The sequence below is a fragment of the Hyla sarda genome, chromosome 4 (assembly GCF_029499605.1).
Source record: "Hyla sarda isolate aHylSar1 chromosome 4, aHylSar1.hap1, whole genome shotgun sequence".
NCBI classification, from domain to species: domain Eukaryota; kingdom Metazoa; phylum Chordata; class Amphibia; order Anura; family Hylidae; genus Hyla; species Hyla sarda.
The window spans coordinates 411,334,706-411,360,845 of NC_079192.1; the positions used below are offsets into that span (position 1 = coordinate 411,334,706).

Consider the following 26,140-nt stretch of genomic DNA (forward strand, 5'->3'; position numbering starts at 1 on the left):
GTAAATGCTTACTGCACCCCTTATTAAATTCTGTGAGGGGTGTAGTTTCCAAAATGGGATCACATGTGGGGGGTCCACTGTTCTGGCAGCATGGGGGCTTTGTAAACGCACATGGCCTTCAATTCCAGCCAAATTCTCTCTCCAAAAGCCCAATGGTGCTCCTTCTCTTCTGAGCCCTGTAGTGCGCCCGCAGAGCACTTTACATCCACATATGGGGTATTTCCATACTCAGAAGAAATGGGGTTCCAAATTTTGGGGGGATTACAAACATTACAAAAAAGCCCATATAAAACTGCTGTATGGTGCCCATATTATGCTGCAATTCAGTTCATAAATAATACCACCATACAGTGTGTAAAAAATACTCCTTTCCAGTGTCAACATAATGCTGCCATACACAGCCCACAAGTAGCGCCCAAATAAAGTGCAGTATCCATATAACACTACATTAAACAGCCAATATATAACTGCCAAATAGTACCCATATTGTGCTGCAATTTAGTTCCTAAATAATACTGCCATATGCTGCAAATAATACTGGGTTTTAAACACTTTAAATTATTCTAGGTATTTTTTTTTTTTTGGGTGGGGGGGGGGGGGGGTCCTAGATATAGGGGGTTCTGGCCCTTTAGCCCATGCCATCTTAAATACCGTCATCTTGAATTCATCTGCCATATAGGTTTTATCTTACTTTCAAGACATCCTGTCTCATATTGTACCTTTGAAAGCACTTTTATCAACCAAGCAATTCAAAGTGTAGACACTAGAGGGCAGCAGACTACCGCTTAATTTTCTTTTTTACTTTTAAGTACAATAAGCAATATTAAAAAAAAGCGCCATATAGTGCAATAGATTTATTATTATTCTATAGTTATTCTAATCTGTGTGTGACAGGTCTCCGTCATCTACCTCATGTTCAACGCCAAAGGAGAAGTCATTACAACCAAGGTGAGTCCGCGGAATATACTATGTACCCTCTCCTTTTGGGTGTTTTTTTTTTTTTTATTAAACCGTATTTGTTCTATTTTTCCCACAGTCCCACGCCAGGAACAAGGGCGTCGCCGAAATTACGAGCGCATTTAATAGTGAGTTAAAATGTATTTACTATCCATTGTTTATATATGTACTATTTTTTTTTTATATATTTACTATTTTTTTTATATATATTTACTACCTGTTTTTATATGTTTACTATTTCTTTTTAAGATATTAACTATTAGTTTTTTATATATTTACTATTTGTTTTTTATATATTTACTATTTGGTTTTTATATATTTTTTATTTGTTTTTTTATATATTCTTTTTTTTATATATTTGCAGTTTTTTTTTATATATTTACTATTTGGTTTTTATATATTTACTATTTGGTTTTTTATATATTTACTATTTGGTTTTTATATATTTATTATTTGTTTTTTTATATATTTACTATTTGTTTATTTGGTTTTTGTATATTTACTATTTGGTTTTGATATATTTACAATTTTTTTATATATATATTTACTATTTTTTATTTATTTTTTATATATTTACTATTTGTTTATTTGGTTTTTATATATTTACTATTTGTTTATTTGTCTTTTGTATATTTACTATTTGGTTTTTGTATATTTACTATCCGTTTGTTATATTTTGTGTAGAAAAAAATTACATTTTGTTAATAGGGAACAGTTAGCAAGTTGCTGTTGATGGATAGATCTGTCTTTTTTTTTTTTTCAGTAGTTTGCCAGCCAGGGTGCCTCCAGCTTTTGCAAAACTACAACCCCCAGCATGCCCAGACAGCCAATGGCTGTCCGGGCATGCTGGGAGTTGTAGTTTTGCAATAGCTTAGCCCTATTGCAGCTTTAGCCCTATTCACTTTAATGGCAGCCTAGTGGCAGATGCACATTGGTTGCAGATGCTGCCAACAAAAGTACATTTTGTGTATATATATATATATATATATATATATATAATTTTTTAAAATGTTCTTTTAGGTTTTAATTGGAAAAGGCCGTTATTCAGCCACTTCCTTTCCCAGCGGTGTCTGTTCAGCCGTATTCTGGAGCCGTGCTGCTACTACATCAGCCCAGACATCCCAGACTCCTTCAGACCTAATACTGCCAATGACGGGTCCGAGCATGACCCTGAGGACAAAGCACATAAGTCAGGTGGGTCTATCTGTATACTGCTGCTGCTACCTCTATGGAATCAGTGTATATATAGTAGTTATACACCTCCCCTCCAGCTCTATCTGTATACTGCTGCTGCTATCTCTATGGGATAAGGATATATAGCAGTTATACACCTCCCCTCCAGCTCTATCTGTATCCTGCTGCTGCTACCTCTATGGGATCAGTGTATATATAGTAGTTATAGACCTCCCCTCCAGCTCTATCTGTATACTGCTTCTACCTCTATGGGATCAGTATATATAGTAGTTATACACCTACCCTCCAGCTCTATTTGTATACTGCTGCTATCTCTATGGAATCAGTATATATAGTAAGATATATAGTAGTTATACGCCACCCTTCCAGCTCTATCTGTATACTGCTGCTGCTACCTCTATGGGATCAGTGTGTTTATATAGTAGTTATACACCTTCCCTCCAGCTCTATCTGTATACTGCTGCTATCTCTATGTGATTAGGATATATAGTAGTAATACACCTCCCCTCCAGCTCTATCTGTATACTGCTGCTGATATCTTTATGGGATCAGGATATATAGTAGTTATACATCTCTCCTCCACCTCTATCTATATAGGATCAGGATATATAGTAGTTATACACCTCCCCTTCAGCTCTATCTGTATACTGCTGCTATCTCTATGGGATCAGAATATATAGTTTTATCTGTATACTGCTGCTCTCTTTTTGGGATCAGGATAAATAGGTGTTATACACCTCCCCTCCAGCTCTATCTGTATACTGCTGCTATCTCTATGGGATCAGGATATATAGTAGTTATAAACCTCCCCTCTAGCTCTATCTGTATACTGCTGCTCTCTCTATGGAATCAGGATATATAAGTAATATACACCTCCCCTCCAGTTCTTTCTTGCCAGCAGCCATCTGATGTGTATCTCCAGCATTAAGCCTTTCCTCAAATTTACTATTTGTCTTCTCCAAGTCAAGGAAAGGAAAACAGGGCAGTAGTTCCTGCGGCTTTCCAGCTGTTGTAAAACAACATTTTTGGGGCATGATGGGAGTTGTAGTTTCAGCATCTTCAAAACAGTACCGGATCATGGTAGATCAGGGGATGAAATGTTTGTTTTTTGTAGAGGAGGTTATTATTTATGTTTTACTCTGCTGTACTGTAAAGATTTATGTTATTATTTATGCTGTTATTGTGCTGTTACTTTTGAAGATTTATGTTTTTTTTTTGTTTTTTTTAAAGATTTATGTATTTATGTTATTTTTGTTTTTACTTTACAGTTCATTTGAAAGATGTATGTTATTATTTATGGGGTTTGTTCTTAGTTTTTTTAAGATTTATGTATTCATGTTTTTTTGTTGTTTTTTTTAAGATTTATGTATTTATGTTATTATTTAAGCTTTTACTGTGCTGTCCCTTTTGAAGATTTATGTTATTATTTATGGGTTGGCTGTGTTTTGTTGTTGTTTTTTTTGTCGATTTATCTATTATGTTATTATTTATGTTTTTATTGTGCTGTTACTTTTGAAGATTTATGTTATTACTATATTTATGGGGGTTTTTTTTGCTGTTATTTTGAAGATTTATGTTATTATGGTATTTATGTATTTTTTTTTTTTTTGCTGTTACTTTTGAAGATTTATGTTATTATGGTATTTATGTTTTTTTTGCTGTTACTTTTGAAGATTTATGTAGCTTTTGTTTTACATTTCTAACACCTATAATTTAGTCTTATTCTTTTATTTTTAGAGAACGTTTCATTCTCATCTCCCCTAGACGAGCAGCCTTCGATCTGCTGGTAAGTGACACATTGTACGCGATGATCGACTATATAGAATATAACATTATTATACGGTATTTTTAATGTGTTTTTTTAGTTCTAAGCAGTTGGTCTGGTCTGGAGAACTTTATCTGAAACAGAAGACCAAGGGTCGTGCGCGGCCTCCACCTGCGCGAGTGACGGAGTCTGCTCCACCTGCGCTGCCTCCTGCTGTACTGAAGGCCCCGGACCAGGCTGGTAAGAGAAGCAGAATAGATCTCACAAACATAGAGGAAATGTCAGTGGCCTTAAAAGGGTTATCAAGCAATAGTAAAAAATAGTAAAAAAAAAAAAAGTTAAATAGTAAAAATAGCACCACACTTGTCCGTAGGTTGTATGTGGTATTGCAGCTCAGTTCCATTTAAGTAGATGGAGTCAAGTTGTAATACCGCACACAACCAGAGGACAGGGGTGGCACTGTTTTTGGAGGAAATCAGCTGTTTTTCTATTCCTGGATTACCCATTTAAAGGGGTACTGCAGCCAAAATTTACTTCTCAGCTACTTATCCCCATATCCAGTGGATAGGGGATAAGTTAATTTTGGCTGCAGTACCTCTTTGATGTTTCAGTCAGCGGCCATAATACGGACCCCAAAAATGCAATTCTCCCCTATATCACGTGTCTGAATATATTTCTATGCAGCTGAGGGTTTGTTACTGTTTCAGTCTGTACCATCCCTCTAAAACAGGTAAGCACAAGGCATACACAAGAACCTCTACATTATTCTCTAATTAAAGTCAATGCGGCACTGTTTAAGCAAAAGAAAAAGAAAAAAAAATTACCGGAGTCCTTCTTTAAATGTTCAGAAACCTTTTCTTCCCCCCCCCCCCCCCCCCCCAAAAAAAAATCCATCTAGTATAAAACAGCAAATACTAAACAGAAAAGGGGGTAGGAGGGGGATGCAGCTGCAGCTTCATACTTAGTGTTTTAAAAGGAGGAGCAGCAGGAGGGGCGACATCTGCTCGGCTAAGAGAACACCCCATGAGGAGCTGCATTCTGCACTAAACCTAGAAATACCTCCCGGAGTTCTTCTTTAAGAAAAATCCATTTAGTATAAAACAGCAAATACTAAACAGAAAAGGGGGTAGGAGGAGGATGCAGCTGCAGCTTCTTACTTAGTGTTTTAAACGGAGGGGGGACATCTGCTCGGCTTAGAGAACACCCAATGAGGAGCTGCAGTCTGCACTAAACTTAGAAATACCTTCCGGAGTTCTTCTTTAAGAAAAATCCATTTAGTATAAAACAGCAAATACTAGAAAGGAAAGAGGGTATGAGGGGGATGCAGCTGCAGCTTCTTTCTTAGTGTTTGAAAAGGAGGGGGGACATCTGCTTGGCTTAGAGAACACCCCATGAGGAGCTGCAGTCTGCACTAAACCTAGAAATACCTCCCGGAGTGCTTCTTTAAGAAAAATCCATCTAGTATAAAACAGCAAATACTAGACAGAAAAGGGGGTAGGAGGGGGATGCAGCTGCAGCTTCTTACTTAGTGTTTTAAAGGGAGGGGGGACATCTGCTCGGCTTAGAGAACACCCAATGAGGAGCTGCAGTCTGCACTAAACTTAGAAATACCTTCCGGAGTTCTTCTTTAAGAAAAATAATCCATCTAGTATAAAACAGCAAATACTAGACAGAAAAGGGGGTAGGAGGGGGATGCAGCTGCAGCTTCTTACTTATTGTTTTAAAGGGAGGGGGGACATCTGCTCGGCTTAGAGAACACCCAATGAGGAGCTGCAGTCTGCACTAAACTTAGAAATACCTTCTGGAGTTCTTCTTTAAGAAAAATCCATTTAGTATAAAATAGCAAATACTAAACAGAAAAGGGGGTAGGAGGGGGATGCAGCTGCAGCTTCTTACTTAGTGTTTTAAACGGAGGGGGGACATCTGCTCGGCTTAGAGAACACCCAATGAGGAGCTGCAGTCTGCACTAAACTTAGAAATACCTTCCGGAGTTCTTCTTTAAGAAAAATCCATTTAGTATAAAACAGCAAATACTAGAAAGGAAAGAGGGTATGAGGGGGATGCAGCTGCAGCTTCTTTCTTAGTGTTTGAAAAGGAGGGGCAGCAGGGGGGGGGGGACCTCTGCTTGGCTTAGAGAACACCCCATGAGGAGCTGCAGTCTCCACTAAACCTAGAAATACCTCCCGGAGTGCTTCTTTAAGAAAAATCCATCTAGTATAAAACAGCAAATACTAGACAGAAAAGGGGGTAGGAGGGGGATGCAGCTGCAGCTTCTTACTTATCGTTTTAAAGGGAGGGGGGACATCTGCTCGGCTTAGAGAACACCCAATGAGGAGCTGCAGTCTGCACTAAACTTAGAAATACCTTCCGGAGTTCTTCTTTAAGAAAAATAATCCATCTAGTATAAAACAGCAAATACTAGACAGAAAAGGGGGTAGGAGGGGGATGCAGCTGCAGCTTCTTACTTATTGTTTTAAAGGGAGGGGGGACATCTGCTCGGCTTAGAGAACACCCAATGAGGAGCTGCAGTCTGCACTAAACTTAGAAATACCTTCTGGAGTTCTTCTTTAAGAAAAATCCATTTAGTATAAAACAGCAAATACTAGACAGAAAAGGGGGTAGGAGGGGGATGCAGCTGCAGCTTCTTACTTAGTGTTTTGAAAGGAGGGGGGACATCTGCTCGGCTTAGAGAACACCCAATGAGGAGCTGCAGTCTGCACTAAACTTAGAAATACCTCCCGGAGTTCTTCTTTAAGAATTATCTTTTTCTAACACGCCGCCATTGTCTCCTCCAGGTAACTTTGTGCGACGCAAAAGCAAGAAGATGGAGGCCTGTTCTTTTTCTGCACCCCAAAACAGCGCTGTGGGTAACCAGAAAGGGAACAATATAGACCATCTGACATGCGAGAAGGAAGAGACCCTCCTACCAGCCGTGGCGGCCACCAGAGAAGCTTCTCTCATGGGAGCGGACAGCCTCTACACGGCCGCTGCCAGCAAACTCGGGTATGTTTTATACTATCCAACAATAGGCACGTCTGTCTACATATTGACGTCCCCATACACATCAGATGAGTGGTCTCCAAACTGGGGACCTCCAGATGTTGCAAAACTACAACTTCCATCATGCCCGGACAGCCAACGGCTGTCCGGGCATGCTGGAAATTGTAGTTTTGCAACATCTGAAGGTCAACAGGTTGGAGACCACTGCATTAGATGGTTGGGTGGTCCCACCAAAAACAGCGGGTTTAACCGTTTTTGGCACCTTCAACATGAGCTGTATGTAGGACTTAAAGGGGTACTCCGGTGGAAAACTTCTTTTTTTTTTATTTATTTATTTTTTTTTTTTTAAATGAACTGGTGCCAGAAAATTAAACAGATTTGTAAATTACTTCTATTAAAAAATCTTTACCCTTCCAGTACTTTTTAGCAGCTGTATGCTACAGAGGAAATTCTTTTCTTTTTGAATTTCGTTTTCGTCTCTGCTGACACCTGATGCCCGTATCAGGAACTGTCCAGAGCAGGAGAAAATCCCCATAGCAAACCTATGCTCCTACTCTGGACAGTTCCTGACACAGACAGAGGTGTCAGCAGAGAGCACTATGGTCAGACAGAAAGGAAATTCAAAAAGAAAAGAATTTCCTCTGTAGCATACAGCTGCTAAAAGGTACTAAAAGGATTAAGCTCTTTTTAATAGAAGTAATTTACAAATCTGTATAATTTTCTGGCACCAGTTCATAAAAAAAAAAAAAAAAAAGTTTTCCACCGGAGTACCCCTTTAAGCCATCTTAAAGGGGGTATTCCGAAGTAAAAGTTCATTCTTCATTGGAATCCATAAAAAACTTGCCCGGTGGGGAGATGAGTCCATGGTCAGTATAAAGCTGGGTGAAAAGCCGGAGGCTGACCTTTGGCGTTTGCGCGCCTTCCTGGCGCCATTACCAAGCGCAGCAATATCCGGTCTCCGGGACCCCCGCAATCAGACATCTCATCCCCTAACCTTTGGATAAGTGATAAGATGTCTAGGGGCCGTAGTACCCCTTTAAGGAGCTTCTGCCACTTATAATGGAAACTGAAGAGGATTAGGAGGTGTTAGGGTGTACAGGTCATACAGTCCAGCACCTGACTGTGCCACGTGGGCATTAGAAGGCACAGAGACGGGACGGTCATAGGAACAAGTCTGGAGCGCAAAATGCTGCATTAACATTTAGATTACGTGTGATTCTTGGTGCGACCGTAGGGACAGACACAATGGCTCCAGAGTGGAGGCGAGACAGATTAAAGGGGTTGTCCAGGATTAGAAAAATGCTTCTTTTTTTTTTGCAAAAACAGCACCACTCTTGTCCACAGGTCATGTGTGGTACTGCAGCTCAGTTTCAGTCACGTTAGTGGAGCTGAGCTGCAATACCAGACACAACCTGTGGACAAGAGTGGTGCTGTTTTTGCAAGAAAGAAGCAGTACTCTTCTAACCGTGGACAGCCCCTTTAAGCCCCACCAAGAGCTACACGACATTTGGGTGAACACGGGTGTCAATATAAAAAATGATTCATGCGTCTTATTATATAATCTTCTGTCGTCCTGCAGAGCGGTGTCCATTCCTCATACATCATACAAGTCTTCCGCAAGCACTGGGGCCCTGCCCCCCGCCAAGGTCAGAGGTCAGTGTGGAGTTTATTCCGGAAAAGGAACATTACAGAAAAGGAAACTGGGGAAGCTTATTGGTCCGCGCCTCCAGGAGGACCGTGTTAGTACCCACCATGCCAATCTACCTGCCAACACCTGGAAGGATGTCCTGGTTGGATTACAGACAGGTGAAGGGGGAGGATCTGTAGAAAGTATTACGCTGCATCGGGGAGCGGACCACCCTATACCGACACCTCCTAAGGGGCACTTTCTAAAAAATGGGACTTGTTATGGGTTTGTGGGTAGGAAACCTGGACAAAGAGTCAGCCTGGTGCCTCTCCCAAAAACAGTCCCGTCTTCCCAATAAATCATCCTCACTGTGGTAGGTCGAGAAGCCTTGAGTCCTGCCTTGTCCGAATGGTGGCAGAGCACCAGGGCGACAACCTCCCCCTCCCTTCCCTAGAAAAAAAAAAATGAATGTATTTTCCGATACAGTTTTGTGTACACAGCTCCTATGCAGACCTATGTGTTACCATGGTTACAGACTACAAACAAACCCAGTGTAGTCAGATCTTGTAGTCACGTGCTCTCCCTTCCATCTGCCCCTGCTTTTATTGAAAGATTAGGTGTATAAAGTACGACTGCAGGATCAGACTACACAGGGTTTGTTCGTAGTCTGTCACCATGGAGACACATAGGTCTGAATAGGAGCTGTAGACCTAAAACGGTAGGAATTTTCTTAAATTAGTATAATTTACTAAAAATGCTGTATTTTGTATTTAACGTGTATTAAATCAACAATAGTTGTTTCAAAAGTATATACACCCTGGAATGAGTGCAACTTTATGATACATACTGTATGTATTGTTAAGTTACACTTTATGGCTTGTCGAAATCCGGTTTTCTCATAACTGGAAACATTTTTGGTTATTGGGATGGGGTGCCCCAAAAAATATGGGGAAGAGTCCAGGAAATAAGTTGGTTCACACTGTATTATTATGTGTATTATTATGTATTTATATTACTATGCGTATTATTATGTATTTTATTACTATGTGTATTATTAGGTATCTTATTACTATATGAATTATTATGCATTTATATTACTATGCGTATTATTGTGTATTTTATTACTATGTGCATTATTATGTATTTTATTACTATGTGTATTATTAGGTATTTTATTACTATGTGTATTATTATGTATTTTATTACTATGTGTATTATTAGGTATCTTATTACTATGTGTATTATTAGGTATCTTATTACTATGTGTATTATTATGTATTTTATTACTATGTGTATTATTGTGTATTTTATTACTATGTGTATTATTAGGTATTTTATTACTATGTGTATTATTAGGTATTTTATTACTATGTGTATTATTGTGTATTTTATTACTATGTGTATTATTATGTATTTTATTACTATGTGTATTATTAGGTATTTTTATTACTATGCGTATTATTGTGTATTTTATTACTATGTGCATTATTAGGTATTTTATTACTATGTGTATTATTAGGTATTTTTATTACTATGTGCATTATTGTGTATTTTATTACTATGTGTATTATTAGGTATTTTATTACTATGTGCATTATTAGGTATTTTATTACTATGTGCATTATTAGGTATTTTATTACTATGCATTTTATATTGATTCCTTCCCCAAATAAATCTAAACAGAAATACACGCACCTACATGCCTAACTGAGGTTATTAAAGGGGTACTCCACCCCTGGGCATCCAAAAAATAGGGGATAAGATGTCTGATCGTGGGGGGGTCCGGCAGCTAGGGCCAACACATTATGTTCAGAACGCTGGGTTCCGGCGGCTGTAATTGTGACGTCGCTCAGTGCCCCCTCCATTCATGTCTATGGGAGTGGCAAGATTAAGAAATGGCTTCAAAGGAACCCGGCTCCACGACGCTGACAGACCACAACAGGTGAACAGTAAAAGGAGTTTATTTGACCAGAATGCAACGCGTTTCGCTGCGCATGTGCAGCTTCCTCAGGCCTGAGGAAGCTGCGCATGCGCAGCGAAACGCGTTGCATTCTGGTCAAATAAACTCCTTTTACCGTTCACCTGTTGTGGTCTGTCAGCGCCGTAGAGTCGGGTTCCTTTGAAGCCTTTTCCTAATCTTGCCATACACTTACTGGTGGGCAGCAGACGACCCATCACTATTCTATGCCTACATCATTGTTGTGTATGAATTTGCACAACCACCCAGAGTGACCAAACCAATTTATATAGATATCTCACTACGGGATCTCAACGTTACTACTCTATGGAGCGCCTGTTTTCCTTACTTCTATGGGAGGGGGCGTGACATCCGTAATAATGTGCGTGCACGATGATCGGGGGGAGGGTCCTAGCGGCCAGACCCCCGCGATCAGACCCCTATCCTTCATCAAGATCTTCTGCCGGCAGCTCCAATTGCTATTGCCGACCAATGGTGACCCCGGTGTGCTCGATGGCAGACAAGGCCAGAGACACTGCAGGCCATAATGGCAAGTTCAGGCCACATAGGCTCCTGAGGAAGGAGGTCTGTCCCTCCGAAACGCGTCATTGGTTATAATATTCAATAAACATAGTGCACTTGAACCATATTTCAGCATCTTGCTTGAATTTACTGGAACCGGGAACAGCGGCCGCAAAAGGTTTTTTTCCGCAACATTCTCTAATTCTTCCAATCTGGCCATCCAGCCATGCAGAGTTTCTCCTCTTTGCACCTCTTTTTGTCATTCCAGTTGGTCGTCAACCACTGGGACAGCCAACGTTGAACTGCGCTGACATCTTGGCCCATGTGTGTAGTGATCTGCTGGGGTAATAAACCAAGATCTCTCAGTTCCAGGATCCTGTCCCTCTCAGTGGTGACATCACACCATCATACTGATCAGATGTGGCTGAAAAAAATAGGCTCCTCCCACAGGCCACAAATTGACAACGGTAAAAGAGCCATTAGTCATCCGGTAAGTCCCCTGCTGATGCTGTGATGGTACTTCCTGCTGTCCCCATCTTCAGTGGTGTACCAGTGCTGGAATGGTGGGGATTTATCGGATGAGTAATGGGTCTTTTTATATATATATATATATATATATATATATATATATATATGTTATTTTACGGCATTCCCCGTTTTTGACCAATTTTGTTCTCATCTCGGAAAGGCCCTTTAATATATTGCTGTGATGGACACAGGAGTATATGTGATTGTGACTACGGCATTACAGCAGAATATGTATTCCCGTGCCATAGCTGGCAGTGCCCACGACTGACGCATAACTGTGTGAATGAGTAAGACAGTGATAGATCACATATCAGTGAAAAAGTAAGTGCAATGTCACTGCACAAAAGTGAGTGCTAGTGTATACTCAGACTCTGTGACTAGAGTGGGCTCCCCTTTTCCCGGCTACAGGGGTGTTAAGGTCAGGTCTGCAACGGAAGGGAGGCTCACCCAGGGATCTCAGACACATGTGCCAGAACCCTATTGTAGCTTTCAGTTGTGTGTGCGTCTTTCAGACTCATGCACAATCAGAGGCACGCCGGAACAGAACAGAGAGATGGCAGCTACCTGTACTGACACTTGAGAGGAGAAGTCGGGCCGTACTCTGAAGAACCTTTTCATGAACTGTGTCTTATTCCTGCAGAACTTACTCTCTCTGGACATCCACAAAGAGATTAGTGTTTGCAGAAAGATCCTTGCTCAGCTGCTTCCCCATTACTGGCTAGTAGGCACTCTTTATGAAGCTGGAGCAGGTACTTTAGGAAAGATGTTACCTGTACTGATACTTGCGAGGAGTAGCCGGAGTGTACGCTGAAGAACCTTTTCGTGACATGTCTAGCCATACAGCTATAACTCTCTCCGGAAGTCTACAAAGAAATTAGTGTTTGCAGAAGGGTCCTTGCTCAGCTGCTTCCTCACTACTGGCTAGTACTTTGCTTAAAGCTGGAACAGGTACTTTGAGAAAGATGCTACCTGTACTGACAATTAAGAGGAGAAGCCGGGGCGTACGCTGAGGATCCTTTTCATGACATGTCTAACCACGCAGCACTAACTCTGTCTGGACGTCCAAATAGAGATAAGTGTTTACAGAAGGATCCTTGCTCAGGTGCTTTCCCACTTCTGGCTTGCAGATACTCCTTCTTGAAGCTAGAACAGGTACTTTAAGAAAGGTGCTACCCGTACTGACCCTTGAGAGGAGAAGCCGCGGCGTACGCTGAGGATCCTTTTCATGACATGTCTATCTACGCAGCACTAACTCGAAATGGACGTCCACAAAGAGATTAGTGTTTACTGAAGGGTCCTTGCTCAGCTCCTTCCCTACTTCTGGCTAGTAGATACTCCTTGAAGCTGGAACAGGCTACCTGTATTGACACTTAGGGGGAGATTTATCAAAACCTGTGCAGAGGAAAACTTGCCCAGTTGCCCATAGCAACCAATCAGCTTGCTTCTTTCATTTTTATGAAGGCCTGTGAAAAATGAAAGAAGCGATCTGATTGGTTGCTATGGGCAAGTGGGCAAGTTTTCCTCTGCACAGGTTTTGATAAATCTCCCCCTTAGAGAAGAAGCCAGGGCATGCGCTGAAAAACTTTTTCGTGAGATGTCTAGCCACAAAGCACTAACTCTGACTGGACGTCCACAAAGAGATAAGTGTTTACAGAAGGGTCCTTGCTCAGCTGCTTATTGGCTAGTAGGTACTTATTTTTGAAGCTGGAACAGGTACTGTAAGAAAGATGCTACCTGTTCTGACACTTGAGAAGCCAGGGTGTATGCTGAGAATCCTTTTCATGACATGTCTAGCCACGCAGCACTAACTCTGTCTGAACGTCCACATAGAGAGTAGTGTTCGCAGAAGGGTCCTTGCTCAGCTGCTTACCAACTACTGGCTAGTAGATTCTCCATCTTGAAGCTGGAACCGGTACTTTAAGAAATATGCCCTCACAGCATGGAATGGAGACAACCATTTGGGTGACTTCCTCACATTACTCTGGCTGGAGCCAGACTTCTTGGTTTTGGGTCCAACCCTTTGGGGGAAAAGGGGGTTGGACCAGGGACCCCTTCCTCAGCCTTTCTGGAAGCTTCTACATAGAAACTGGCTGGGAATTGTCTTGTGGTCAATGATCCAATCATCTTCCACAAAGCATCCAGTAGGTAGGTGTTTGCCAACCAGGGTGCCTCCAGCTGTTGCAAAGCTACAACTCCCAGCTTGCTGGGAGTTGTAGCTTTGCAACAGCTGGAGGCATCCTGGTTGGGAAACACTGCTGTGGACAATGCATCCATGACTTTCCAACTACAACTCCTAGCATATCCTCACATCTGAAGACCTTTCGTGCATGCTGGGAGTTGTCATTTTGAACACCACAACTCCCAGAAAACCTGAGTGTTGTGGACACAGATAACAGTCCGCCTCAGGCATGGTGTGCACAGCATCCTCAGGATTTCCCCCGATTATGGGCTCCTGTATGTAAACAAGTCAGCTGACAGGTCACATGACTTAGGAGAATTGGTGCAGAGAGCAGCAGAAGACACAGCCGCCTCCCGCAGACCGTGAGTTCTTCTAATTCTATCCTCAAGTTTCTTTACTACCCTACTACTACCTTTACTATCCCTCCACTGTCCTAGATATTAACCCCTTCCTTGCTGCTTAGTATATACTTTGTTGTAGACGCCTGTATGTGTAACTGTCCTCGAAGATAGTCATATATGTAAGTATTTTATTTTAGACTATGTTCACACAGTGTAATTTAAGTCTGAAAAATACGCCTTTTTTTTAATTTCTTTTTGCACTTTGTGCCATTGTTATGCACTTTTTATTGTTTTGTAGGCGTTTTCGGTGCATTTTATGCAAATCAGGATACGTTTTAAAGTGTTTCGAAGCGTTTAAATTCTCTTCAATTAACTTTTTTTTTGTTTTTGTTTTTTTGACCATTTTTATGCACTTCTTTTTGTTTTTAAATATTTTATGCAAATCGTGAATGTGCTATCAGGTGTTTTAAAGCATTTCCACCAAAATGTTTTGTTTTTCTATTTGCTTTTTTCCACCATTTACATGCACATTTTTGATTGATTTATTTCACTATTTTTTTTTTTTTTTTTTGGGGGGGGGTGGGGCATAATATTTTACATACCGGTATTTTGTGGAATCAGGAATTTGTTGGCAATTCTCAAGCATAAAAAAATGCGCTTTCTTTGCATTTTTATGCGCTGTTTTTATTTTACGCAAATCACGAATTTGCTGTGTTTTGAAGAATTGATGCCCTAAAATGTATTTATTTTTTACCATTTTTATGCAGTTTCTTTATTAATTTATTAACATATTTTATGCAGGAATTTGCTGGAGATTTTGCAAGTATTTTGAAGCATCTACTATGCAACATTTTTATGCACTTTTTTGATTGACAGAATTTTGTTCTTTTTTTGGGGGCCATTTTTTATGGATTTTATGCAAATCAGGAATTTGCTGTCGATTTTCGCCCCTAAAAATGTTTTGCCCCTAAAAATTTGTTTTTGTTTTGCAATTTGAACTGTTTTCATGCACTGTTTTTTGTCTTTTACGGAAAGTAATGTGGGTGTGTATTTTATGCAAATCAGGAATTTGCTTTCAGTTTTCAAAAGTTTTGAAGGATTTACGCCCCATAAAATGTGCCTTTTTTATTTATTTATTTTTTGCAACATTTTTCTGTACTTTTTTTTAATTTTTTTAAAAAAATTTTAAATTTTTTTAATTCTTTTTTTTTTTTTTCTAACAAAAGGCTTTTTGGAGGATATTTTTGCTTGTATATAGCAGTGTCAAGTGCACAATGTTGCGGTATACTCAGGCCAGAACTACACTTTTCAAAGTAACTACTGCTGGGAGTTGTAGTTCTACCCCGCCTGGGGTTGTAATGCAGATTTTTTTTTTTTAAGTTACGCAATGTTGTCTGAGGCACCTGAACTTTGGCTTCTCTGTTCTTGGCTGACAGCGCCCCCGCTCACCCCGGAGCTCATCTGCAGCGTCAGCTCTATATGCAAAACACATCTGGACTTCGCCCCTTTGCTGACTTTTCCTGACTCATATTAGTTTTTAAGGGGTGTATGTGTATATATATATATATATATATATATATATATATACCGTATATATATACCGTATATATATATATATATATATATATATATATACGGTATATATATACCGTATATATTTATATATATATATATATATATATGTTCAGCAGTGGAGACACACAGTCATAGCATTTCCCAGCAGTCACCACTAGGTGTCTCAGTGCATACAGATTTTTAGCTTAGCTTAGTTTCAGTACTAGCAGTATGACTCTTTGTGTAGGGAGCTCCCCCTGGTGGAGGCTGCGGACAGAAATAATTTTACCATTTATCCATATGATTGGGGAAATCTATAGCTCTCTCCCCATTACAGATATATTATAAGTCCCTAATAGAGAAGATTTTCCATGACTACAATAATGTACCCATCAATATCAGATCAATGAACCCCTTACCAGCCAGGGCCGCATCCCCTTGTTTACTGGGAACAGCACCACACATTTGACAGTGGTTGTGCCTGGTATTGCAGCTCAGAGCAACTCAGTCCCATTCACTTGAGCCGCAATACCAAACGCAGCCACTACTCAAAGAATGGCGCTGTGACTGGTAAAAAAAAAAAAAAAGCTGATGTATCGCTCTCTGATCAGCAGGGGAGACTGGTAGTGGGATCTCCGCCAATCTGATATTGATCGTCTATCAGTATTATAGTCCTGGTGAGGTTTGCAGATCAGCAGGGGGCGCCCTTCATGCCATAAGTAGGTGTATATTAAAGGGGTTATCCAGAATAAAGAAAAAATAATAGCTGCTTTTATCCAAAAACAGCGCCACCCCTGTCCCCAGGTTGTGTGTGGTATTACAACTCAACTTCCAATCACTTCAATGGAACTGCAATACCTGACACAAACTGAGGAGAGGTGTGGCGCTGTTTTTTTGAAACCCCTTTAAACCCTCCAGAGCAGACGTTGACGCGTTCTAGACAGATAGGCGGCCATTTTTAAAGAGCTCCTGGGATTTTAGGGGTTTCCCCATGTCTTGTTTATCCTTTGACTGTTCTTATCTGTGATCTGGGAGGGGGAAGGGATAGACCTATTGGCAAAACCTCAAGTATTTGTCTCTGGGATAGAAGAGAAAGTTGCAAACACAGCAACACTACACCGCGCAGCAACAACACGACCTATGAATAGAACTGGGTGGTAAACAAGTCTGCAGAGTATAACATCCTGTACGGGGCAAAGGGCCACAGACACACACTGCGCTGAGCGAGGGGCCACAGACATACACTGCGGTGAGCGAGGGGCCACAGACATACACTGCGGTGAGTGAGGGGCCACAGACATACACTGCGGTGAGTGAGGGGCCACAGACATACACTGCGGTGAGTGAGGGGCCACAGACATACACTGCGGTGAGCAAGGGGCCACAGGTGACTATATAAAGTAATGAGTAAGGGGCCACAGGAGACTTACTGCGGTGAGTGAGGGGCCACAGGAGACTATATAAAGTAATGAGTGAGGGGCCACAGGAGACTTACTGTGGTGAGCGAGGGGTGAGCAGGGTGCCCCCAGCTGTTGCAGAACTACAACTCCCAGCATGCCCGGACAGCCAACGGCTGTCCGGGCATGCTGGGAGTTGTAGTTAAGCAACAGCTGGAGGTGCCCTACTTGGGAAACACTGATATACTTCAGTGATTGAGGGGCCACAAGTGACTATATAATGTAATGAGTGAGGGGCCACAGGTGACTGTATAATGTAACGAGTGAGGGGCCACAGGAGACTATATAATGTAATGAGTGAGGGGCCACAGGTGACTATATAATGTAATGAGTGAGGGGCCACAGGTGACTGTATAATGTAATGAGTGAGGGGCCACAGGTGACTGTATAATGTAATGAGTGAGGGGCCACAGGTGACTGTATAATGTAATGAGTGAGGGGCCACAGGAGACTATATAATGTAATGAGTGAGGGGACACAGGTGACTGTATAATGTAATGAGTGAGGGGCCACAGGTGACTATATAATGTAACGAGTGAGGGGCCACAGGTGACTGTATAATGTAATGAGTGAGGGGCCACAGGAGACTATATAATGTAATGAGTGAGGGGCCACAGGTGACTATATAATGTAACGAGTGAGGGGCCACAGGTGACTGTATAATGTAATGAGTGAGGGGCCACAGGTGACTGTATAATGTAATGAGTGAGGGGCCACAGGTGACTGTATAATGTAATGAGTGAGGGGCCACAGGAGACTATATAATGTAATGAGTGAGGGGACACAGGTGACTATATAATGTAATGAGTGAGGGGCCACAGGTGACTGTATAATGTAATGAGTGAGGGGCCACAGGAGACTATATAATGTAATGAGTGAGGGGCCACAGGTGACTATATAATGTAACGAGTGAGGGGCCACAGGTGAGTGTATAATGTAATGAGTGAGGGGCCACAGGAGACTATATAATGTAATGAGTGAGGGGCCACAGGTGACTGTATAATGTAATGAGTGAGGGGCCACAGGTGACTGTATAATGTAATGAGTGAGGGGCCACAGGTGACTATATAATGTATTGAGTGAGGGGCCACAGGTGACTGTATAATGTAATGAGTGAGGGGCCACAGGTGACTGTATAATGTAATGAGTGAGGGGCCACAGGTGACTGTATAATGTAATGAGTGAGGGGCCACAGGTGACTATATAATGTATTGAGTGAGGGGCCACAGGTGACTGTATAATGTAATGAGTGAGGGGCCACAGGTGACTGTATAATGTAATGAGTGAGGGGCCACAGGTGACTATATAATGTATTGAGTGAGGGGCCACAGGTGACTGTATAATGTAATGAGTGAGGGGCCACAGGAGACTATATAATGTAATGAGTGAGGGGCCACAGGTGACTATATAATGTAACGAGTGAGGGGCCACAGGTGACTGTATAATGTAATGAGTGAGGGGCCACAGGTGACTGTATAATGTAATGAGTGAGGGGCCACAGGAGACTATATAATGTAATGAGTGAGGGGCCACAGGTGACTATATAATGTAACGAGTGAGGGGCCACAGGTGACTGTATAATGTAACGAGTGAGGGGCCACAGGTGACTGTATAATGTAATGAGTGAGGGGCCACAGGAGACTATATAATGTAATGAGTGAGGGGCCACAGGTGACTATATAATGTAATGAGTGAGGGGCCACAGGTGAGTGTATAATGTAATGAGTGAGGGGCCACAGGAGACTATATAATGTAATGAGTGAGGGGCCACAGGTGACTGTATAATGTAATGAGTGAGGGGCCACAGGTGACTGTATAATGTAATGAGTGAGGGGCCACAGGTGACTATATAATGTATTGAGTGAGGGGCCACAGGTGACTGTATAATGTAATGAGTGAGGGGCCACAGGTGACTGTATAATGTAATGAGTGAGGGGCCACAGGTGACTGTATAATGTAATGAGTGAGGGGCCACAGGTGACTATATAATGTATTGAGTGAGGGGCCACAGGTGACTGTATAATGTAATGAGTGAGGGGCCACAGGTGACTGTATAATGTAATGAGTGAGGGGCCACAGGTGACTATATAATGTATTGAGTGAGGGGCCACAGGTGACTGTATAATGTAATGAGTGAGGGGCCACAGGTGACTGTATAATGTAATGAGTGAGGGGCCACAGGTGACTGTATAATGTAACGAGTGAGGGGCCACAGGAGACTATATAATGTATTGAGTGAGGGGCCACAGGTGACTGTATAATGTAATGAGTGAGGGGCCACAGGTGACTGTATAATGTAATGAGTGAGGGGCCACAGGTGACTGTATAATGTAACGAGTGAGGGGCCACAGGAGACTATATAATGTAATGAGTGAGGGGCCACAGGTGACTGTATAATGTAATGAGTGAGGGGACACAGGTGACTGTATAATGTAATGAGTGAGGGGCCACAGGTGACTGTATAATGTAATGAGTGAGGGGCCACAGGTGACTGTATAATGTAATGAGTGAGGGGCCACAGGTGACTATATAATGTAATGAGTGAGGGGCCACAGGTGAGTGTATAATGTAATGAGTGAGGGGCCACAGGAGACTATATAATGTAATGAGTGAGGGGCCACAGGTGACTGTATAATGTAATGAGTGAGGGGCCACAGGTGACTGTATAATGTAATGAGTGAGGGGCCACAGGTGACTATATAATGTATTGAGTGAGGGGCCACAGGTGACTGTATAATGTAATGAGTGAGGGGCCACAGGTGACTGTATAATGTAATGAGTGAGGGGCCACAGGTGACTGTATAATGTAATGAGTGAGGGGCCACAGGTGACTATATAATGTAATGAGTGAGGGGCCACAGGTGACTATATAATGTAATGAGTGAGGGGCCACAGGTGACTGTATAATGTAATGAGTGAGGGGCCACAGGTGACTATATAATGTATTGAGTGAGGGGCCACAGGTGACTGTATAATGTAATGAGTGAGGGGCCACAGGTGACTGTATAATGTAATGAGTGAGGGGCCACAGGTGACTGTATAATGTAACGAGTGAGGGGCCACAGGAGACTATATAATGTAATGAGTGAGGGGCCACAGGTGACTATATAATGTAATGAGTGAGGGGCCACAGGTGACTGTATAATGTAATGAGTGAGGGGACACAGGTGACTGTATAATGTAATGAGTGAGGGGCCACAGGTGACTGTATAATGTAATGAGTGAGGGGCCACAGGTGACTGTATAATGTAATGAGGGGCCACAGGTGACTGTATAATGTAATGAGTGAGGGGCCACAGGTGACTGTATAATGTAATGAGTGAGGGGCCACAGGTGACTGTATAATGTAATGAGTGAGGGGCCACAGGTGACTGTATAATGTAATGAGTGAGGGGCCACAGGTGACTATATAATGTAATGAGTGAGGGGCCACAGGTGACTATATAATGTAATGAGTGAGGGGCCACAGGTGACTATATAATGTAATGAGTGAGGGGCCACAGGTGACTGTATAATGTAATGAGTGAGGGGCCACAGGTGACTGTATAATGTAATGAGTGAGGGGCCACAGGTGACTGTATAATGTAATGAGTGAGGGGCCACAGGTGACTATATAATGTAATGAGTGAGGGGCCACAGGTGACTATATAATGTAATGAGTGAGGGGCCACAGGTGACTGTATAATGTAATGAGTGAGGGGCCACAGGTGACTGTATAATGTAATGAGTGAGGGGCCACAGGTGACTGTATAATGTAATGAGTGAGGGGCCACAGGTGACTGTATAATGTAAAGAGTGAGGGGCCACAGGAGACTATATAATGTAATGAGTGAGGGGCCACAGGTGACTGTATAATGTAATGAGTGAGGGGCCACAGGTGACTATATAATGTAATGAGTGAGGGGCCACAGGTGACTGTATAATGTAATGAGTGAGGGGCCACAGGTGACTATATAATGTAATGAGTGAGGGGCCACAGGTGACTATATAATGTAATGAGTGAGGGGCCACAGGTGACTGTATAATGTAATGAGTGAGGGGCCACAGGTGACTGTATAATGTAATTAGTGAGGGGCCACAGGAGACTATATAATGTAACGAGTGAGGGGCCACAGGTGACTGTATAATGTAATGAGTGAGGGGCCACAGGAGACTATATAATGTAATGAGTGAGGGGCCACAGGTGACTGTATAATGTAATGAGTGAGGGGCCACAGGTGACTGTATAATGTAATGAGTGAGGGGCCACAGGTGACTGTATAATGTAATGAGTGAGGGGCCACAGGTGACTATATAATGTAATGAGTGAGGGGCCACAGGTGACTGTATAATGTAATGAGTGAGGGGCCACAGGAGACTGTATAATGTAATGAGTGAGGGGCCACAGGTGACTATATAATGTAATGAGTGAGGGGCCACAGGTGACTGTATAATGTAATGAGTGAGGGGCCACAGGTGACTATATAATGTAATGAGTGAGGGGCCACAGGTGACTGTATAATGTAATGAGTGACTTTCAGTGTTTTTCCATCCTGTCCGGCGATGAAACAGTTAACATTGACTCTTTCTTCCCCGCAGGTCTCTTCTCCGGTGACACAGACGACGCCTTGCGGCGTTGAGCGACAAACTCGTATATTCAGGTAAGCAGTCCTGTGCAAATCCCATGTAACGCCCTGAGTCACTGCGAGGTTTAGGTTTCAGTTTCTTAGAAGTCATCACAACCTATAATAACCTTCCAGGAATCCGATAGGGAGAGAACCGCACCGTGTAGCAGAGCGGAGTTTGTCTCCCGGCGCGGCTCACGGTGGTGTCACATTGCTTTGGATGGAGTTTTCCGTAACCCTGCGGATGAACCCAATGACTTCTCACCGTGTAGCAGAGGAAACATATAACAAACTCATCTCTACGTCATGTAACAGCTAAATGTCTCATTTCACCCTTGTGGCTGTAGGGTATTCATCGTCCTAGAAATATAGATTAAAGGGGTATTCCAGGGAGAAACTTTTTTATATATATATATATATATATATCAACTGGCTCCAGAAAGTTAAACAGATTTGTAAATTACTTCTATAAAAAAAAATCTTAATCCTTTCAGTGCTTATGAGCTGCTGAAGTTGAGTTGTTCTTTTCTGTCTAAGTGCTCTCCGATGACACCTGTCTTGGGAACCGCCCAGTTTAGAAGCAAATCCCCATAGCAAACCTCTTCTACTCTGTGCAGTTCCCGAGACAAGCAGAGATGTCAGCAGAGAGCACTGTTGCCAGACAGAAAACAACAACTCAACTTCAGCAGCTGATAATTATTGAAAGGATTAAGATTTTTTAATAGAAGTAATTTACAAATCTGTTTAACTTTCTGGAGCCAATTGATATATATAAAAAAGTTTATTTTCCTGGAATACCCCTTTAGAGGGGTACTCCAGTGAAAACCTTTTTTTTTTTTTTTTTTTTTTAAATCAACTGGTGCCAGAAAGTTAAACAGATTTGTAAATTACTTCTATTAAAAAATCTTAATCCTTCCAGTACGTATTAGCTGCTGAATACTACAGAGGAAATTATTTTCTTTTTGTAACACAGAGCTCTCTGCTGACATCACGAGCACAGTGCTCTCTGCTGACATCTCTGTCCATTTTAGGAACTGTCCAGAGCAGCATATGTTTTCTATGGGGATTTTCTCCTAATCTGTACAGTTCCTAAAATGGACAGAGGTGTCAGCAGAGAGCACTGTGCTCGTGATGTCAGCAGAGAGCTCTGTGTTTCAAACGGAAAAGAATTTCCACTCTAGTTTTCAGCAGCTAATAAGTACTGGAAGGATTAAGATTTTTTTTTAATAGAAGTAATTTACAAATCTGTTTAACTTTCTGGCACCATTTGACTTAAACACTGGAGTGCCCCTTTAAGATAGTCTAGTACAGTGGTCTTCAAGTTGTGGACCTCCAGATGTGGCAAAACTACAACTCCCAGCATGCCCGGACAGCCGTTGGCTGTCCGGGCATGCTGGGAGTTGTAGTTTTGCAACAGCTGGAGGGCCACAGTTTGAAGACCACTGGTCTCGTAGGTTGTGTGTAAACCTGTAGATTGTTTGCGCACACAAACTCGACTCTGCTACATCACTTCAGCAGAAACACTTTTGGGAGGTGCCTTCGGCTGTCAGGGCATGCTGGGAGTTGTAGTTTTGCAACAGCTGGAGGTCCACAGTTAGGGGGAACACTGCTTTACATCAAGAGCTGCATTCAGAATTCTGCTGTATTGTGCTGCTCTCTGGTGGTCACACTGTGGTGATGCACCCTGGTAGTTATTGTGTTTGTTTTAACCCATTATTTACCTTACAAGATAGGGTCAAAGTCGCTGAAGGATTTAAAGGGGTACTCTTGAGGAAATTAAACTTAAATCCTGTGTCTCTGATCGCTGGGAGGTCTGACCGCTGGGGCCCCCGTGATCTCCTGTACGGGGGCCGGCTACTCACCTGTCCTCGCCGCACTCTGCCCCCACCCTAATCTTTAGGTGGAGCAGGTTTCAATGTTTTGTTACTTGTTTATGGCCTCTAGGGGGCCCTGTATACACTATTATCATTAGAGGGCGGGGTCAGCAGAGTCATCTCATTATTAGAGGGCGGGGTCAGCAGAGTCATCTCATTATTAGAGGGCGGGGTCAGCAGAGTCATCTCATTATTATTAGAGGGCGCGGTTAGCAGAGTCATCTCATTATTATTAGAGGGCGGGGTCAGCAGAGTCATCTCATTATTACTAGAGGGAGGGGTCAGCAGAGTCATCTCATTATTATTAGAGGGAGGGGTCAGCAGAGTCATCTCATTATTACTAGAGGGAGGGGTCAGCAGAGTCATCTCATTATTATTAGAGGGAGGGGTCAGCAGAGTCATCTCATTATTATTAGAGGGAGGGGTCAGCAGAGTCATCTCATTATTATTAGAGGGCGGGGTCAGCAGAGTCATCTCATTATTATTAGAGGGTGGGGTCAGCAGAGTCATTTCATTATTATTAGAGGGCGGGGTCAGCAGAGTAATCTCATTATTATTAGAGGGTGGGGTCAGCAGAGTCATCTCATTATCATTAGAGGGAGGGGTCAGCAGAGTCATCTCATTATTATTAGAGAGTGGGGTCAGCAGAGCCATCTCATTAATATTAGAGGGCGGGGTCAGCAGAGTCATCTCATAATCAATAGAGGGGTCAGCAGAGTCATCTCATTATCAATAGAGGGAGGGGTCAGCAGAGTCATCTCATTATCAATAGAGGGAGGGGTCAGCAGAGTAATCTCATTATCATTAGAGGGAGGGGTCAGCTGACCATCTCGTTAGAGGGCGGGGTCAGCAGAGTCATCTCATTATCAATAGAGGGGTCAGCAGAGTCATCTCATTATCAATAGATGGAGGGGTCAGCAGAGTAATCTCATTATCATTAGAGGGAGGGGTCAGCAGTCAGCTCATTATCATTAGAGGGCGGGAACAGCAGAGTAATCTCATTTTCATTAGAGGGTGGGGTCAGCAGAGTCATCTCATTATCAATAGAGGGAGGGGTCAGCAGAGTCATCTCTATCAATAGAGGGAGGGGTCAGCGGAGTCATCTCATTATCATTAGAGGGAGGGGTCAGCAGAGTCATCTCGTTATCATTAGAGGGCGGGGTCAGCAGAGTCATCTCATTATCATTAGAGGGCAGGGTCAGCAGTCATCTCATTATTATTAGAGGGAGGGGTCAGCAGAGTCATCTCGTTATCATTAGAGGGCGGGGTCAGCAGAGTAATCTCATTATCATTAGAGGGCGGGGTCAGCAGAGTAATCTCATTATCATTAGAGGGCGGGGTCAGCAGAGTCATCTCATTATCATTAGAGGGCGGGGTCACCAGTGTCATCTCATTATTATTAGAGGGAGGGGTCAGCAGAGTCATCTCATTATTATTAGAGGGCGGGGTCAGCAGAGTAATCTCATTATCATTAGAGGGCAGGGTCAGCAGTCATCTCATTATTATTAGAGGGAGGGGTCAGCAGAGTCATCTCGTTATCATCAGAGGGCGGGGTCAGCAGAGTCATCTCATTATTATTAGAGGGCGGGGTCAGCAGAGTCATCTCTATTATTAGAGGGCGGGGTCAGCAGAGTCATCTCATAATTATTAGAGGGCGGGGTCAGCAGAGTCATCTCATAATCAATAGAAGGTGGCGTCAGTAGAATCATCTCATTATCATTAGAGGGCGGGGTCAGCTGACCATCTCATTAGAGGGCGGGGTCAGCAGAGTCATCTCATTATCAATAGAGGGAGGGGTCAGCAGTCAGCTCATTATCATTAGAGGGCAGGAACAGCAGAGTAATCTCATTATCATTAGAGGGCGGGGTCAGCAGAGTCATCTCATTATCAATAGAGGGAGGGGTCAGCAGAGTCATCGTTATCAATAGAGGGAGGGGTCAGCAGAGTCATCTCATTATCAATACAGGGAGGGGTCAGCAGAGTCATCTCTATCAATAGAGGGAGGGGTCAGCAGAGGCATCTCATTATCATTAGAGGGCGGGGTCAGCAGAGTCATCTCGTTATCATTAGAGGGCGGGGTCAGCAGAGTAATCTCATTATTATTAGAGGGCGGAGTCACCAGTGTCATCTCATTATTATTAGAGGGAGGGGTCAGCAGAGTCATCTCATTATTATTAGAGGGCGGGGTCAGCAGAGTAATCTCATTATCATTAGAGGGCAGGGTCAGCAGTCATCTCATTATTACTAGAGGGAGGGGTCAGCAGAGTCATCTCGTTATCATTAGAGGGCGGGGTCAGCAGAGTCATCTCATTATCATTAGAGGGCGGGGTCACCAGTGTCATCTCATTATCATTACAGGGGGTGGGGCTAGCAGTTGATATAATGGTTTAGTATAGGATCCTATGACCCCAATATTTACATAGGATGTTCTGTTCCCTCCATAGGGGTTGGATCTTCTTGGTGGTGGAGGACAGGATGGTCGGGTGGAGGAAGACGTGTCTAAACCCTCGATGTCTGGGATACGCGACCATCTTGGTTCAGATCCTGGTTTTTCTTCTTCTAGTTTACTCCTTGATGATCG

At 42.5% G+C, this 26,140-nt stretch overlaps 1 protein-coding gene across 7 annotated transcripts in view; it reads left to right on the forward strand.

The window, feature by feature from the left end:
- AGBL3 (AGBL carboxypeptidase 3) overlaps positions 1–26,140 on the forward strand; it is a 136,488-nt gene extending 110,348 nt beyond the window's left edge. For 6 of the 7 annotated variants that reach the window (XM_056517701.1, XM_056517700.1, XM_056517704.1 and 3 more), the window contains 7 exons: positions 895–948; positions 1,037–1,085; positions 1,978–2,151; positions 3,889–3,937; positions 4,017–4,156; positions 6,712–6,919; positions 8,496–9,629. In XM_056517701.1, coding sequence (XP_056373676.1) covers positions 895–948; positions 1,037–1,085; positions 1,978–2,151; positions 3,889–3,937; positions 4,017–4,156; positions 6,712–6,919; positions 8,496–8,901 — 1,080 coding nt within the window. In that variant the 3' untranslated portion in view covers positions 8,902–9,629. Of the gene's footprint in view, positions 1–894; positions 949–1,036; positions 1,086–1,977; positions 2,152–3,888; positions 3,938–4,016; positions 4,157–6,711; positions 6,920–8,495; positions 9,630–21,659; positions 21,722–26,003 lie in introns of those variants that run through there. The other variant, XM_056517705.1, reaches the window with a different exon arrangement.